Genomic DNA, 13,464 nt, shown 5'->3' on the forward strand with positions numbered 1-13,464 from the left:
GAAATGATCCCCTTGTGTACCCAGACTAAGGGGATGTCTTCATTTCATTTGCCTGCAAGTGTACCTTGAAGGGTCATGCAAGAACTATAGATAAGAACACAAACCACCATATATTCCTTCGTTACTGAACACCACCACAGCAAAAGCCAAGACAGCAAACAACAGTGAGGCCATCCACCACAAACACATTGAGTTTCTCCATTAACAAAATTCCTATCAGAACCACCATGATCACTAGACCAAGGCTCCCCTATCACTGATGGGTATGACTGATATTCAGAAACACAGGAGGGGCAAGCAACATTACATCAAGAGCCACCACAGTAAACAACAGTGAGAGCATCCACCACAAACACAACGGTTTTCTCCACCAGTAAACATTATCACCAGAACCACCACCATAAACAGAGATTCTCCTACCACTGTAACCATTAGGGGATACAATGGATAATCACAAATGCAGGAGGGGTAAACAAAACCATAACCATAAAGAACAGAAAGGACAATTTAGCAACCATATCCAGTACAAACACACACAACCATCACTACCAATACACTTCTGAATTCTGGTGACATCGTTTTTTGCTTATTTTTGCTGCTAATAGGCAGTTTTATTTGACTTAGAAAAGGCTTCTCATATTGCAGTAATTTATTTATATCTAACTCCTCCAGTTTGAGGTGTCTATCCTAGTATGACAAACTGTCAGGAGAAGGCAAGAATAACATGAAAAGGAAGTTCCCGAATTGAACACGTTAAGAGTGACAACCAACACTTTTGCAAGTCTGTTTAACTTGGTCTTGATTTTCATTCCCTTCCCTTCCTTTTTTATAGCTTATTTCACATACCAGAGATTCAGGAAAAGACAATGCTACAGCTCCACATACCTTCCACAACACTTCTTCATGATTAGCACTGTATTCTAGTGTTCATCATCTCTTGCAACTAAGCATTCAATATATATATATATATATATATATATATATATATAAAAGGGGGGGGGGGCGGCGGCAGCAGGAAAGACACCTAAAACAAAGGTCAAGGGCAGTACTCATAAACTTTCTTAAGCTGAAGCTGTGTATGAGACTGCTTGTTTAAACTTCCATCTTCACTCATACAGACATCAAGCATTTCTCAACCAAACTACACAATTAAAGTGAACAATATGACCCAGCAATTGTATTCCTGATGGTATTTCACTTCTATGGATACTTTTTCATCACAGAAACTGGCTAAGATATTTTATAAATAGGGTCCATGGAAATATAACCATCACCACTATAATCAAGAAAGACAACTACAACAACAACAACAACCAAACAAGTGACAGAATCACACCCAACAGCTGAACAGACAGCCAAAGCCACAGCTTCCACCACCACTACCAGCAGGACACACATGACCATCACCAGCAAAATGGGCAACCACAACCATAATCACCAAGGGGAGACCCACAACTACCACCACCACCACCACCACCACTACCACCATGGGGGACAATCACAACCACTACCACAACCAGTAGCAGTAGCGGGAGACACAACCACAATCACAACACAAACACCAACACCATGATTACAAGGGACAACACAACTCCAACCATCACCAGGATCAGGGACATCCACAACCACAACCACTACCACCACAAGAGGAGACAACCACAACCATCACCATCAGGAGGGACAATCATAACTATCACCATTAGGAGAGACAATCACATTCAAAACCACAACCAACAGCAGTGTGGTCAACCAAACCCAAAACCACAAGTGCCAACACCAGTGAGAGGAACAATTACAACCACAACTACAACCATCACCAGCAGCAGGGACACTCACAACTACCACCACCACCACAACCATCAGCAACAGTAAGGGTAACCATTACCACCAAAACCATGACTACAATCATAATCATCACCAGCAGGACAACCACAGCCACACCAATCACCATCAATGGGACAACCACAACCATCAGCAGCAGGAAGGACAACCACAACCATCAGCAGTAGGAAGGACAACCACAACCATCAGCAGCAGGAAGGGCAACCATAACCATCAGCAGTAGGAAAGACAACCACAACCATCAGCAGCAGGAAGGACAACCACAACCATCACCGTCAAAGGGACAACCACAACCATCAGCAATAGGAGGGACAACTACAATCAACCACCATGAGGGACAACCACAACAACATCCAGCAGGTGAAATAACCAATCACATCACCATAAGAAGGGCAGCAGCAACCACTACCACCACCACCACCACCAGAATGAACAACCACAAGATATAACTATGAGAAACATGGCACTACGTTACTGCACTCCTCCCCAGTGGTGTAGCCACAATTCAGAGAACGAGGAAGATAGTCTGGCAGTACCACCACCAGCAGCATGAGGAGGAACCAGCCACTAGTCAGAACAAGTAAACACTCTAGCAGCTGAAGTAGTAGAGCAGCACCATCTACATGTCAGAGAACCAGGAGTACATTTTTGCAGTACCATCATTAGGAGTCATTAATTAGAAAATAAGTAAGGTATTCCAACAGAAGGAGCACCATCTACATTTCCAAGCAGTAGCAAAATATTTTAGCAGAAGCAGAAGCAGACGCAGCAGCACCAATCAGTGGCAGCCACCAGTCAAAACAAGACGATACTCTAGCATAAGTAGCAGCACCATCTACGACTCAAGTGAACAAGTAGAATATAGCAGCAGCAATAGTAGCAACATCATGAGGAACCACAGGAGCCGCTAGCCCCAACAGGAGGAGGAGGAGGAGGAGGAGGAGGAGGAGGAGGAGGAGGAGGAGGAGGAGGAGGAGGAGGTGGTGGTGGTGGTGGAGGAGGAGGAGGAGGAGGAGGTGGTGGTGGTGGAGGAGGAGGAGGAGGAGGAGGAGGAGGAGGAGGAGGAGGAGGTGGTGGTGGTGGTGGAGGTGGAGGAGGAGGAGGAGGAGGGTGGGCATTGATCCTCGGCGTTGCTAGGGTAACCAACCACCACCAGCAAGTCTGATACGCGCCGCCGCCACCACCACCGCCCTGCCCTTCCCCTGCTGCTCACTACACCACCGCCACAGCCACCAGTTGCCGCAGTGGCCCCGTCCCCGCCCAACCCCGCCCACTCCACCGCCCAATCCCACCCCGCCCTACTATACTGTCCCTCCATCGTCTGCCTGACCTACTGTTAACTCTGTATTAAACTACCACATCAAATCTCTTTTCGTAAGCATCCTCCTATATACTCTGTTGCACCCCACTATCCCTTCCCATTCTCATCTGTCTCTGCTATCTTCCTCGTTCCTTGAGAATCCCTCCCCTCTTCCACGAAGTTTTCTTTGACCTAAAATTTTCTTCCATCATAATTCATCTCTCCTCGTCAAAACCCTTCCATCCATTGTCGAACCCTAAGTCTCTCCCCATCCCTCCACATTCTGCCCAACTTCAAATTTTTTTTATCCCTCTTAAAGTGTTCCACGACAACCCGTCTCTCCTCTTCATTATCCTTCCATATTCTTTCTCGTAAAATCAGTTCCCTTTCCCCATTCCTCCTTCATCCTTCTCCATTCCTCCTCTCCCCTCCTATATTCTGCCTGACCTACTTTCTATCTTTAATAATCGTAACCCGGCTCTCCTCGCCATCACCCTCCCATATACCTTATCGTACCCAAACTCTCCCCTTCACATCCCTCCCCTATCCCTATTTAGACTACTCTATTATGATCTACTTTTCACATCCCTTCCTATCCCTATTTAAACTGTTCCATCATAATATACTTTTCACATCCCGCGCTATCCGTATTTAAATTGTTCTACCATGATCTGCTTTTCATATCCCCTCCATATCCCTATTTATTTTAAGCTGCTCCTCAATTATCTGTTTTTCACATCCCTCCCCATCCCTGTTACTAATTATGCTACTCTACCCTGAATTACTTAGTCTTAAATAACCACCTCTCTCTCTCTCTCTCTCTCTCTCTCTCTCTTCCATATACTCTGTTGTATGCCAATCTCTCTCTCTCCCCATCCCTACCACTACATTATTCTTCTCTTACACTGCCTATCATAACCCGTCTCTCTTCGACGTTACCCAGTCATACTTTAACTCTCCCTCCCCATCCCTTCTCCATACGTACAACCATTTTCTTCAACCTTAACCCTTTCAGTACGACAACGCCTTGCTCATTTTAGTGTGAAATATCTAGATTATTCTTTTTTAATTTAGACTTTCCAAACTGGAGGCGTTACACACAACCTTCATTACCCCCTTCATCACCAGAACGCTTTTCTATATAAAATCAACTACAGTAGTAGCACCGAAAAAATAAAAAATAAAAACGTTAATACATAAATCTGATTATTACCCTTCCATCATTATCTTACACCCAAACTAAAGCACCCAATTCCCCCCCCCCCCATACCACAATCTCGTTCCGACCGCCAATCACCTTCGTTTTCTTTTTCTTTATTTCCCGCTGACCCAGTTTTTCTTCAACTTCTAATTTTGTTTCTGTCATAAACATTCACCTCCATTAATTACCCTTCAAAACAACAACAATCTTTGCTATCCCCCCATCTCTCTTTGGGAGGTACTCTCATGCGGTTTAGGAAGCTCACTAACATCTTTTCCTACCGGTTTATTTCCAATTCTGCTCCGTTAATATATTCATGTGTGTTACCCAGATAATCTATGCTGACATCATAAAAGATATAAGAAGCAAAACAGAGGATATTAATGGGTAGATTGGAAAATAAATCGTTAAGGAATAGGTGTTTGGGAGCCTCCTTACCCTGCGAAAATGCTAGTCTTTGTTTGATGAACTATTTTCTTCCACATTTAACCCTTTCATGATCAAGTCAACTCCAGTATTTTAATCCAGATAATGCCTGATGATTTGAACCAGCTGGGAACGAATCACAGGGACCCAAGCGTTCATTTCTCCGAGCATTACTTTTCGACACTCCCTTGTACCATAAATTCTTAACTAATATGACGCTTTACTGACTTTAATCATGCCACCTACAGACACGATTTTGTTTTGCTTTTAGTATGGATCTCATGGTGAACGGGGTTACTGAAGGTTGTTGCTAACCCTTCCTATTATCCAGCCCTCCCAACCCCACTCTGCTCCGTCGATTCGCATTTTCCCTGACCTAGTGACCTGCTCTGACCTACCTTACCCTTACCCATTTCCAACAACAGATTCAGTGTATTTGCCATCTACTTTATTTTGCCTTCGGTCTTCTGTTGACTTCTTCTAAAGCTGTTATTTTTTTTTAACCCCCCCTCCCCCGTCCTGTTATACCAAGCATTGTTCTATTATATACGGTACAATACAAACCTTTAGTCTTCATGTCATAATCTTAACCTATCCCCATCACTCGGGGGAAAGCCTGCTTATTTCTCGTTGGCTAGAATATAACTTGCTAATGAGACCCTCAAAAGACATGAAGATCCAAAGGTAACTTTTCACGTTCTCTCTCTCTCTCTCTCTCTCTCTCTCTCTCTCTCACACACACACACACACACACACACACACACACACACACACACAATCCCCCCGCCCCCCTAGCACACACTCCAATACGCAGTTGGCAAACGCACGGGTGTTGTCACAGTCCTTGTGGTGGGACGTTTCGGTTCAACTTCGTCCTCCACCCACCAACTGGCCTACCCATCCTTCACAGAAATATAACAACCAATACAGCTCCCCCACCAGCAGTGCAACTGGGGACCTGGATGGAACAAGAGCACTGCGGATCCTCTTTGGGGGAAGATAGAGGCTTTGTGAAATGTGACTCGTGCAGTTAACAGGTAAAAGTTTAAGCGCTCTAGCCTTCACAGTAATGTAACTACTAGGTCGACACTGATTCACCACACATCAATACCACAAATTGCTGTACTTCACCGTTTGTTTATATATCAACATTACAAATAAATAAATAAGTATATAATAAAGATGGCGGAGGGAGGATGCTTTTTGCGAGTCATTTTTCATAACTGCGAACTCGATTTTCACGGTCCATCAGTTAGGTCGGTGTATTTTCACGACGCGATATCGAGCCCACACAAAGAACGGTTCCCAGAGGTCGAACGTGGGGTTATTTATTCTTTGCTGACCGTGTGATTGAAAGTGTTGAGGTGATGGCCAGGGGGTGGTGGAAAAAAATAGTGGAAAAAATTGGAGAGAGAGAGAGAGAGAGAGAGAGAGAGAGAGAGAGAGAGAGAGAGAGAGAGAGAATCAATGGACTGAAACGATGACTGAAGAGAGGGAAAGATAAAACTGTGTGAGAAAGGGAGAATTAAAAAAATAAAGTCGGATATGCAGAGTACGGGAGGGTGGGAGAGAGGTCAATGGATTGAAATAATTATAAATGGAAAGGGAAGAAGAGAACTGGATGAGAAAGGCAAGGGACAACACAGATGGGGAAATATAAATATGGGCAGTAGGATACATTTATGAAAAGACAGGTAGGAGGGGAGAGGGAGGTTTGCGGATTGAAAGGGTGAATGGAAAGAACGAGAGTGACGGATAAAAGGTGAGAAAGCTAGTGACTGATACAAATGGGAGAAACTAAATTAACAGAAAAACATGCAATATGAAATGAATGGCGACTGAGAGAAAATACGCATTAAAAGTAGGTAGTATACACAGATAGCGATGGAAGGGTAAACTCGTGTAAGGTACAGAAGGACTGGCACTAATGACAGAAAGCAGTAATTACAGCCTTCGAATATACAGTACAAAGACAGGCGGACTCCAGAGAAAGAAAGAGTAGGCCAGAAGGATGACTAATGATGGGGAACAAACAAGGGCTGACGACTATGGTATTTTAAAAGATGGTAAGAGGTAATAATTTCAGAGGAATAGTATGCCAGAGGAGATGAGGTCCAGTACGTTAAATCCACGAGATGAGGGTAAGAACAGAATTCAAAAGGAAAGACACGAAAGTAGACGAATAAGAAAACATGAAACATGATAACCAATAAAGACTGTCTAAAACATGAAGGCTCTGGAAGAAACAGAGGTAACTGAGACGAATGTAAAACGAAGGGCAGACGAAACGAGGGTAATGGAAAAAAAAAAAAAAAGGGTTTACAGTACTGACGGATGTCCAGAAGTTGAAAGATCTACCACAGCGCCGTGACCTGTTCACATGAAAAATTATACCTACATTTGGAAAAGCTGTATACTGAGGAGATAAAGAGCAGTTTCAGCCCGACATGGACCTTCAGCTGCAACAGGATGAAAACGTATGCGAAGTTAATGTATAAAATATGCTGCTAAAGAAAGAAAACCTAGGCTAAGTTAGTGGGAAAAAATAAGTTGCTAATGGACGAAAACCTAGGCCAAGTTAGTGGAAAAAAAAAAAAAAAGCTACAGAAGGACGAAAAATATGGCCACGTTAATAGGAAAAAATAAGCTGCTAAGGGACGAAAACCCAGGAAAAGTCAGAGGGAAAAATAAGCTCCTAAAGGACGAAAGTGGGGGAAAATAAGCTGCTACAGGACGAAAATCTAGTCCACGTCAGAGGAAAAAAATAAGATACTAAAGAAATAGAACCTAGGCCAAGTTAGTGTAAAAGAATCATTATCAAAGTGAAGAGGAAAAGATGTATATGCGACCCACCTTCCTTATGTCGTCGAGTGTGTGTAGCTCCGGTGAGAGGCCCCCATGGACACACAGGAACTGGTGGTTCATAAGGGCGGCAAGGGGCAGGCAGTCGAAGGCCTCCATGCAGGCGTCGTATACCCTCTCGCTGTACTTGATCTTACCTAAATACACGGAGAAATACGTGAGTCATCCATCAGCTTTATAGCTCTTCATCCTACATACGAGTTATGTCATCCACTCTTCTTTATGGTTGTGCCTGATCTTACCTATATACACATAGAAATGGGGTAGTCATCCATCAGTTTTGAAGCTGTATTTCATTTCAACACACACACACACACACACACACACACACACACACACACACACACACACACAAACTTTAGCCATCTATCAGTTTTATAGCTCTACTTGGTCTTACCCAAACACATACAACTACTGTGTCATACTGTACATCAGCTTTACTACTGTCCTTGATCTTGTCTAAATACACAAAGAAATAAGGTAGTCATCTATCAGCTTCATAGTTCTACTTGAGCTTAGATAACACATAAGCAAATACTTTAGTCACACATCACTCTTACTATGCACACATATATGGTTATGTTAGGGAAGTCCTTCAGGTAGTCTGCCAACAGTTTAAATATCTACACAACGTTAGTAATGTTCAAACTAAGTCTTTATCGTTGTCAAAATATTCTTTTATTTTACTTTGTAATTACGCAGACATTCAAATTTACGTAAAATACGAGCATGTATTTTTACCTCAAAGGAGAAATTCAATATACTTTATCTTCATCACTCATATCAAACCTTAACTAATCTATCTTTTGGTTCCAATAGAAGACGATTTTTTTTTTTTACTCCAGAATGCTTCCAAAAATTTTAACCATATACGCAATGTACATTCTGTATCCAATAAAAGGAGTAAACCTGAAATTATTTCTATCAACACGTAATTAAAACAATTATCTTCCACACTACTTCCATCTCGGGCACTGCAGGGTGGCAAGAATATACGTCCATCATTCTGCCATGAAAATAAAAGAAAAGAAATGGAAAAAGAAAAAGTTCTCTGCGTCTCCAACAAATAATTGGGTCATGCGGCAAACATATACAAAGGCAATTATTTCACAGTTCTGGAGTGGGAGGAGGGGGGGGGGGGCGGTTGTAACCGTCACGTGACCTGTTCTCTAACGGTGACCTAAATATTTTAATGCCCTCCATAACTCAGCTCTCGCAATATTACAACCTCATCCACTTTCTCATTAACACCGGAAAAAAAAAAATGTACCAGTGTAGTTGTTAAATGTACTGAAAGAAACAGTACTTACCAGAGTTCACAAATGTACTGTACACTAATGAGATGCCACAAATATGTATGACCAATTTAACCCTTTGGGCCAGTTTTTTTTTTCCACTGGTGATTTTATTAAGCTTAGGATAGGCTTTTCGAATTGGGGGAGTAAAATATAGCCTTACTAAGCCCCTTCAACACGAGACCATTCCTAAGCTGAATAAAATCGTCTGGTATAAGACTGAGCTGAATAAAACAGCCTGGCATAAGAAACTACAAAAGTCACCTGGATTCAAGTGATTAATATCTTCCATGCAAGCATATAAATACAGGTGTAGAAAATACCGGCATATAGCTTTTTATCTCTCCGCATACATAAGGTAAAAAACTATAGAGCTTTAAAACAACCCTATAACTATGGACAATTATTAACTGCAAGTCCCAATACTTCAAGACAGCTAATCATCATTATCATCATCATCATCATTTTTCCATTTAGGGATTACTACCACAAATTTATCCTACAACAACAATGGTTATTATTTTTTTTTTCCAACTCTGGGATACTGCAAGAAATTTAAACCTCTAGCAAAAATGGGCAATATGGTACTAGTTGCGTTTCACACCTAACTAAGAAAAACACATGTCAGTACTTACATTCTTGTTTAAATGTGAAGTATTCTGTTAAATGTCTACACTCGTGGTTGCCTCTTAATAGAAATAACGTGTTGGGGTAGCAAATCTTTAGTGCCCATAGGTAAAGAACACACTGAAAAAGAAAGAGAAAAATGCGTCAGTAACCAGTTATATAAAATTCATAAAAATCACACAGACAAAAATAATACTTAGGACAAAATTACATAAAAATTATGGACAAAATAAACTGAAAATTACCATCAGGACCTACTTTCTTATTTTTATTTTTGCTACCTTTAACTTTTTCCGCACAGGGGAGGCCTTCTTTAGTGAAATTCAACCCCCCTTTTTTTATTTATTATCTTACTTATTTACTTATTCCTATAACTTCCATATTTCATTCAACTTGGGAAAAACTCTCGTACTGAGGAGGTTGATTAAGACTGTGCTTAATCGCTCCATTTCCAAGTCACCCTCTATGCTGAATAAAACTGTCTGGTAGTAGCAAGAATAAAAAATAAAAAAAATACATAATCGTCTTGAAGGGGTTAATGGAGACTGCTTCTAGTCCATTCAAAGGACGAGGTTTCCTGAATGTTGAATAAAATCGTCGGGAGATATAGCTGAATAAAAAACAAAAGACGTTATCGTGGCGAGGTGAAAGTTTAACTGATTCTTTAACTCCTTCACTACGAGATTTAAAAAAAAAAAATTACTATGAGATTTCCATGAGTAACAAAAAAAAAAAAAGTCTAAGTAGCAAATATAAAACAGAAAGGCGTCATCGTAGTGAAGGGGTATCGAACAATAATTGCAATGTACAGTAGGCATCAAAAGTCCTGTCATATCCAGCATTCAGGTCTACGGATTTCGAAAAAAAAGTGACGGTAAAGAGAAGCAGGCGACACTGATAACTTTTTTGGCCAGAGATGATAGTCATGGAGATCACAGCTATGGATTCACAAGATTAATTTTCAAAGTTCTCGGAGGAAAAAACACAGAAGAAAGAAAGGTGACAGGGCTTTTGATGCAGAGTGTACTTATTCCAAGGCCTCGTAGTTCTTCCCCTTCTTTTTTTACTCCCATTTTATATCCCAACTTTCATCGAACTTTTACCGCCAAAGTTCAAGTTATATTGTTCAAGTCTTGCGAGTGGGGTTAAGGAGTGAGCTGGATGTTACTGCTTCAGGGGTGGTGCGGTAGTAGCGTTGGGTGTGGCTGCGTCCTGTGGTGCGATGTGTTGTGTTATGTGGTGTGGTGTGGTGGGAAATTTTGTGGTGGTATGATGCAGTGTATTGTGGTAGTAGTGTGGTGTGGAGTGGGGTGTGTTAGGGGTGTGTCTTGTGGTGTGTGGTGTGGTGTGGTGTGGTGTTATATGTGGGAGTGTGGTTATATTTCGTGGGAGTGTGGTGTGACAGTGTGCAATGGTAGTGTGGTGTGACAGTGTGCAATGGTAGTGTGGTGTTCTGGGTTATAGTGGCGTGTGGTTCTGAACTATAATGTGGTGTGGAAGTGGTGTGTGGTGGTGTCGTATAGTGCGGCAGTGGTGTGTGGTGTACTTGTATGATGTAGTGGGTGATAGCTGGGTGTGGTAGTGTAGAAGCGTGGAGTGGAAGCAGGATATGGTTACTGTGTGTTGTATTGTGTGTTGTGGTGTGGTATGGTGTGTGGCGTATACCGGGGTGTGGCCTAGTGGTGTGGTGTGTACCAAGGTGTGTAGGGGTGGCTGTGTACCGGGATATGGTCTGGTGGTGGTGTATATAATGCATGACATGATGGTGTGGTGCATACCGCAAGGTGTGATGTGTAGTGTATACTGATGCGATGGTACGGTGTACTCTGGTGTGATGGTGTGGTGTATACTGGTGTGATGGTGTGGTGTATATTGGTGTGATGGTGATGAGAGGGTGATGGTCATGTATACTGGTGTGATGGTATGGTGTATGTATACTGTTGTGGTATGATGATGTGATACACATTGCATAGCGTGGTGTGGTGTGTGTTTGGTGTGAGGTATAACAGTGTGGTGGTGTGGTGTGTACTGGCGTGATGGTATGGTGTGAAATAATGTGAGTATTGATGATGGTGAGGTGTGGTATACGGGGTATTGCCCGGTATGGTGTATACCTGAGTGGTTATGTGCTGGTGTGGCATACTTGGGTGTGGCTGGTGTACCGGTAGTGGAGCACACTGATGTTATGGTGTGATGTGGTAGTGTGGGGTATGATTAGCGCGGTGCACCTAGGTGTGGTTGGTGTCGTACACCTGGGTGTGGCTGGTGTGGTGGTGTGAGTTCAGCTTTACCCCTGAAGACCTGCCACATCCGGGTTCCCGTGTTACCCCCTCATCTCCATGTTGCCCCCCTGTCCCCTCTGGCTTGTTATCCGTTGCGCCTCCTCATACACTCTCACCCCGATACACCCCTGATACACCCTCACCCCTTTGATACACCCTGACCGTCCTGCTCCACCCCTTCCTACACCCTGGTCCCCCTGCTACACTCTGACCATCCCTCATATACTCTGACCCCCTGCTGCACCCTGACCTGCCACACCATGACCCCGCCTGATATCCCCTAGTCTCCCAACTACTCTCTTGTCCTCCCTGATATACCCAGACCCCTGCTAAACCCTGTCCCCCTCCATCTATTACACTGACCTCCTCTCCTGCTACACCCTGATCCCTCTCCTGCTACACCCTGACCCCCCTCTTGCTTCACCCTGACTCCCCATACTACACTCAAGCCACAAAATTACCTCCGCCAACAAAGTTGGACGAGGTTATGTATTCACCTATGTTTTCCTGTTTGTTTGTCCACACATCTCCAAAAGTTCTCAACGAATTTCAATGCAACTTTGTGGAAGGGTGGGCCACGCGCCAAGAAAGAATTGATTCAATTTGGGGGCGGATCCGGATCCTACGTATCCCGCACAATATCTCCAAAAGTTCTCAATGAATTTCAATAAAATTTTGTGAAAAGGTGGGCCATGGGTCAAAGAAGAAATGATTAGGGCATTGGCGGGGGAAGTATGCGCCCTCTGAGTGCTTTCTAGTTATTGTTGGTTTTAATAAGATCTCGTCAAGTTTTGCCACTCAGGATACGTCGCGAATGACAGTTTCCCTGATATATTTAAGTACATGTGAGAAAGTTGCATTTTTAATTGTTTCGACTTCAATTATGTTGTTTTTAGCATTACAAGAATGACCCGCTTTCTAACGTAAAAATTCAGAGAATCTTAAGACAACATTAATACAGTTCATTTGTATGTTGTGCTAAAGTAACCAATATTAATAAGGCTCGCTGGAATTTCGTTTTTCACTACTGTACTCTGGACCCCAACCGTAAAAGGGAATCATTGGTCAATCCTCTAGAATGTTATAGGTTTGTTAGGCAAGATGTCACCGGGCTCTAACAAAGTTTCTACAAGTTGCAAGTTGTTAAGGTCTGACACAGTTTCTAAATGTCGTATAGGAACTACCGGCACCAACTTTATGTACGAGATCAAAATGGTATATTCAACCAGGAGATAAATTGTTTCGCAATAAGTGTTGTTGGTTGTCCGCGCTTTTACCTCAAGGAAATAGTTCCGAATGGACAATGTATAGACCAAAACAGCAAGGTATACACAACCAAGAAAATTTACCACAGATTATTTTAAGTAATCTTCATCCGATGTTGAAGAATGTAAAGACGGCGGAAAAAATCAAACACTTTTGAGCGACAGTACATTAAATGTTCCCTTCGTACCTACTTCAAGGGTCTCCACCCTTATTAAAAAAAAAAAAAAAAAAGTATACGTATTTTCTTCTAGTCCACCTCCCTGCCAGAGCCCAAACCCTAAACTGATGACTACAACTGCATAGCATATATACCTCTAATTGTCTCTGCATGAGTCTTCATCCCAGACTACTGACGGCAACTGC

General features: G+C 42.6%; 1 protein-coding gene across 2 annotated transcripts in view; it reads right to left on the reverse strand.

The window, feature by feature from the left end:
• Window positions 1-13,464, reverse strand: part of LOC145414858 (serine/threonine-protein phosphatase 2B catalytic subunit 2-like) — a 512,474-nt gene that overhangs the window by 58,886 nt on the left and 440,124 nt on the right. For both annotated transcript variants that reach the window (XM_080284279.1, XM_080284278.1), the window contains exons 4-5: window positions 9,562-9,673; window positions 7,623-7,768 (exon numbers count right to left, since the gene is read on the reverse strand). In XM_080284279.1, coding sequence (XP_080140405.1) covers window positions 7,623-7,768; window positions 9,562-9,673 — 258 coding nt within the window. The remainder of the gene's footprint in view (window positions 1-7,622; window positions 7,769-9,561; window positions 9,674-13,464) is intronic.

The sequence above is a fragment of the Coenobita brevimanus genome, chromosome 101 (assembly GCF_032717465.1).
Source record: "Coenobita brevimanus isolate Jiangsu-jjx chromosome 101, ASM3271746v2, whole genome shotgun sequence".
NCBI classification, from domain to species: domain Eukaryota; kingdom Metazoa; phylum Arthropoda; class Malacostraca; order Decapoda; family Coenobitidae; genus Coenobita; species Coenobita brevimanus.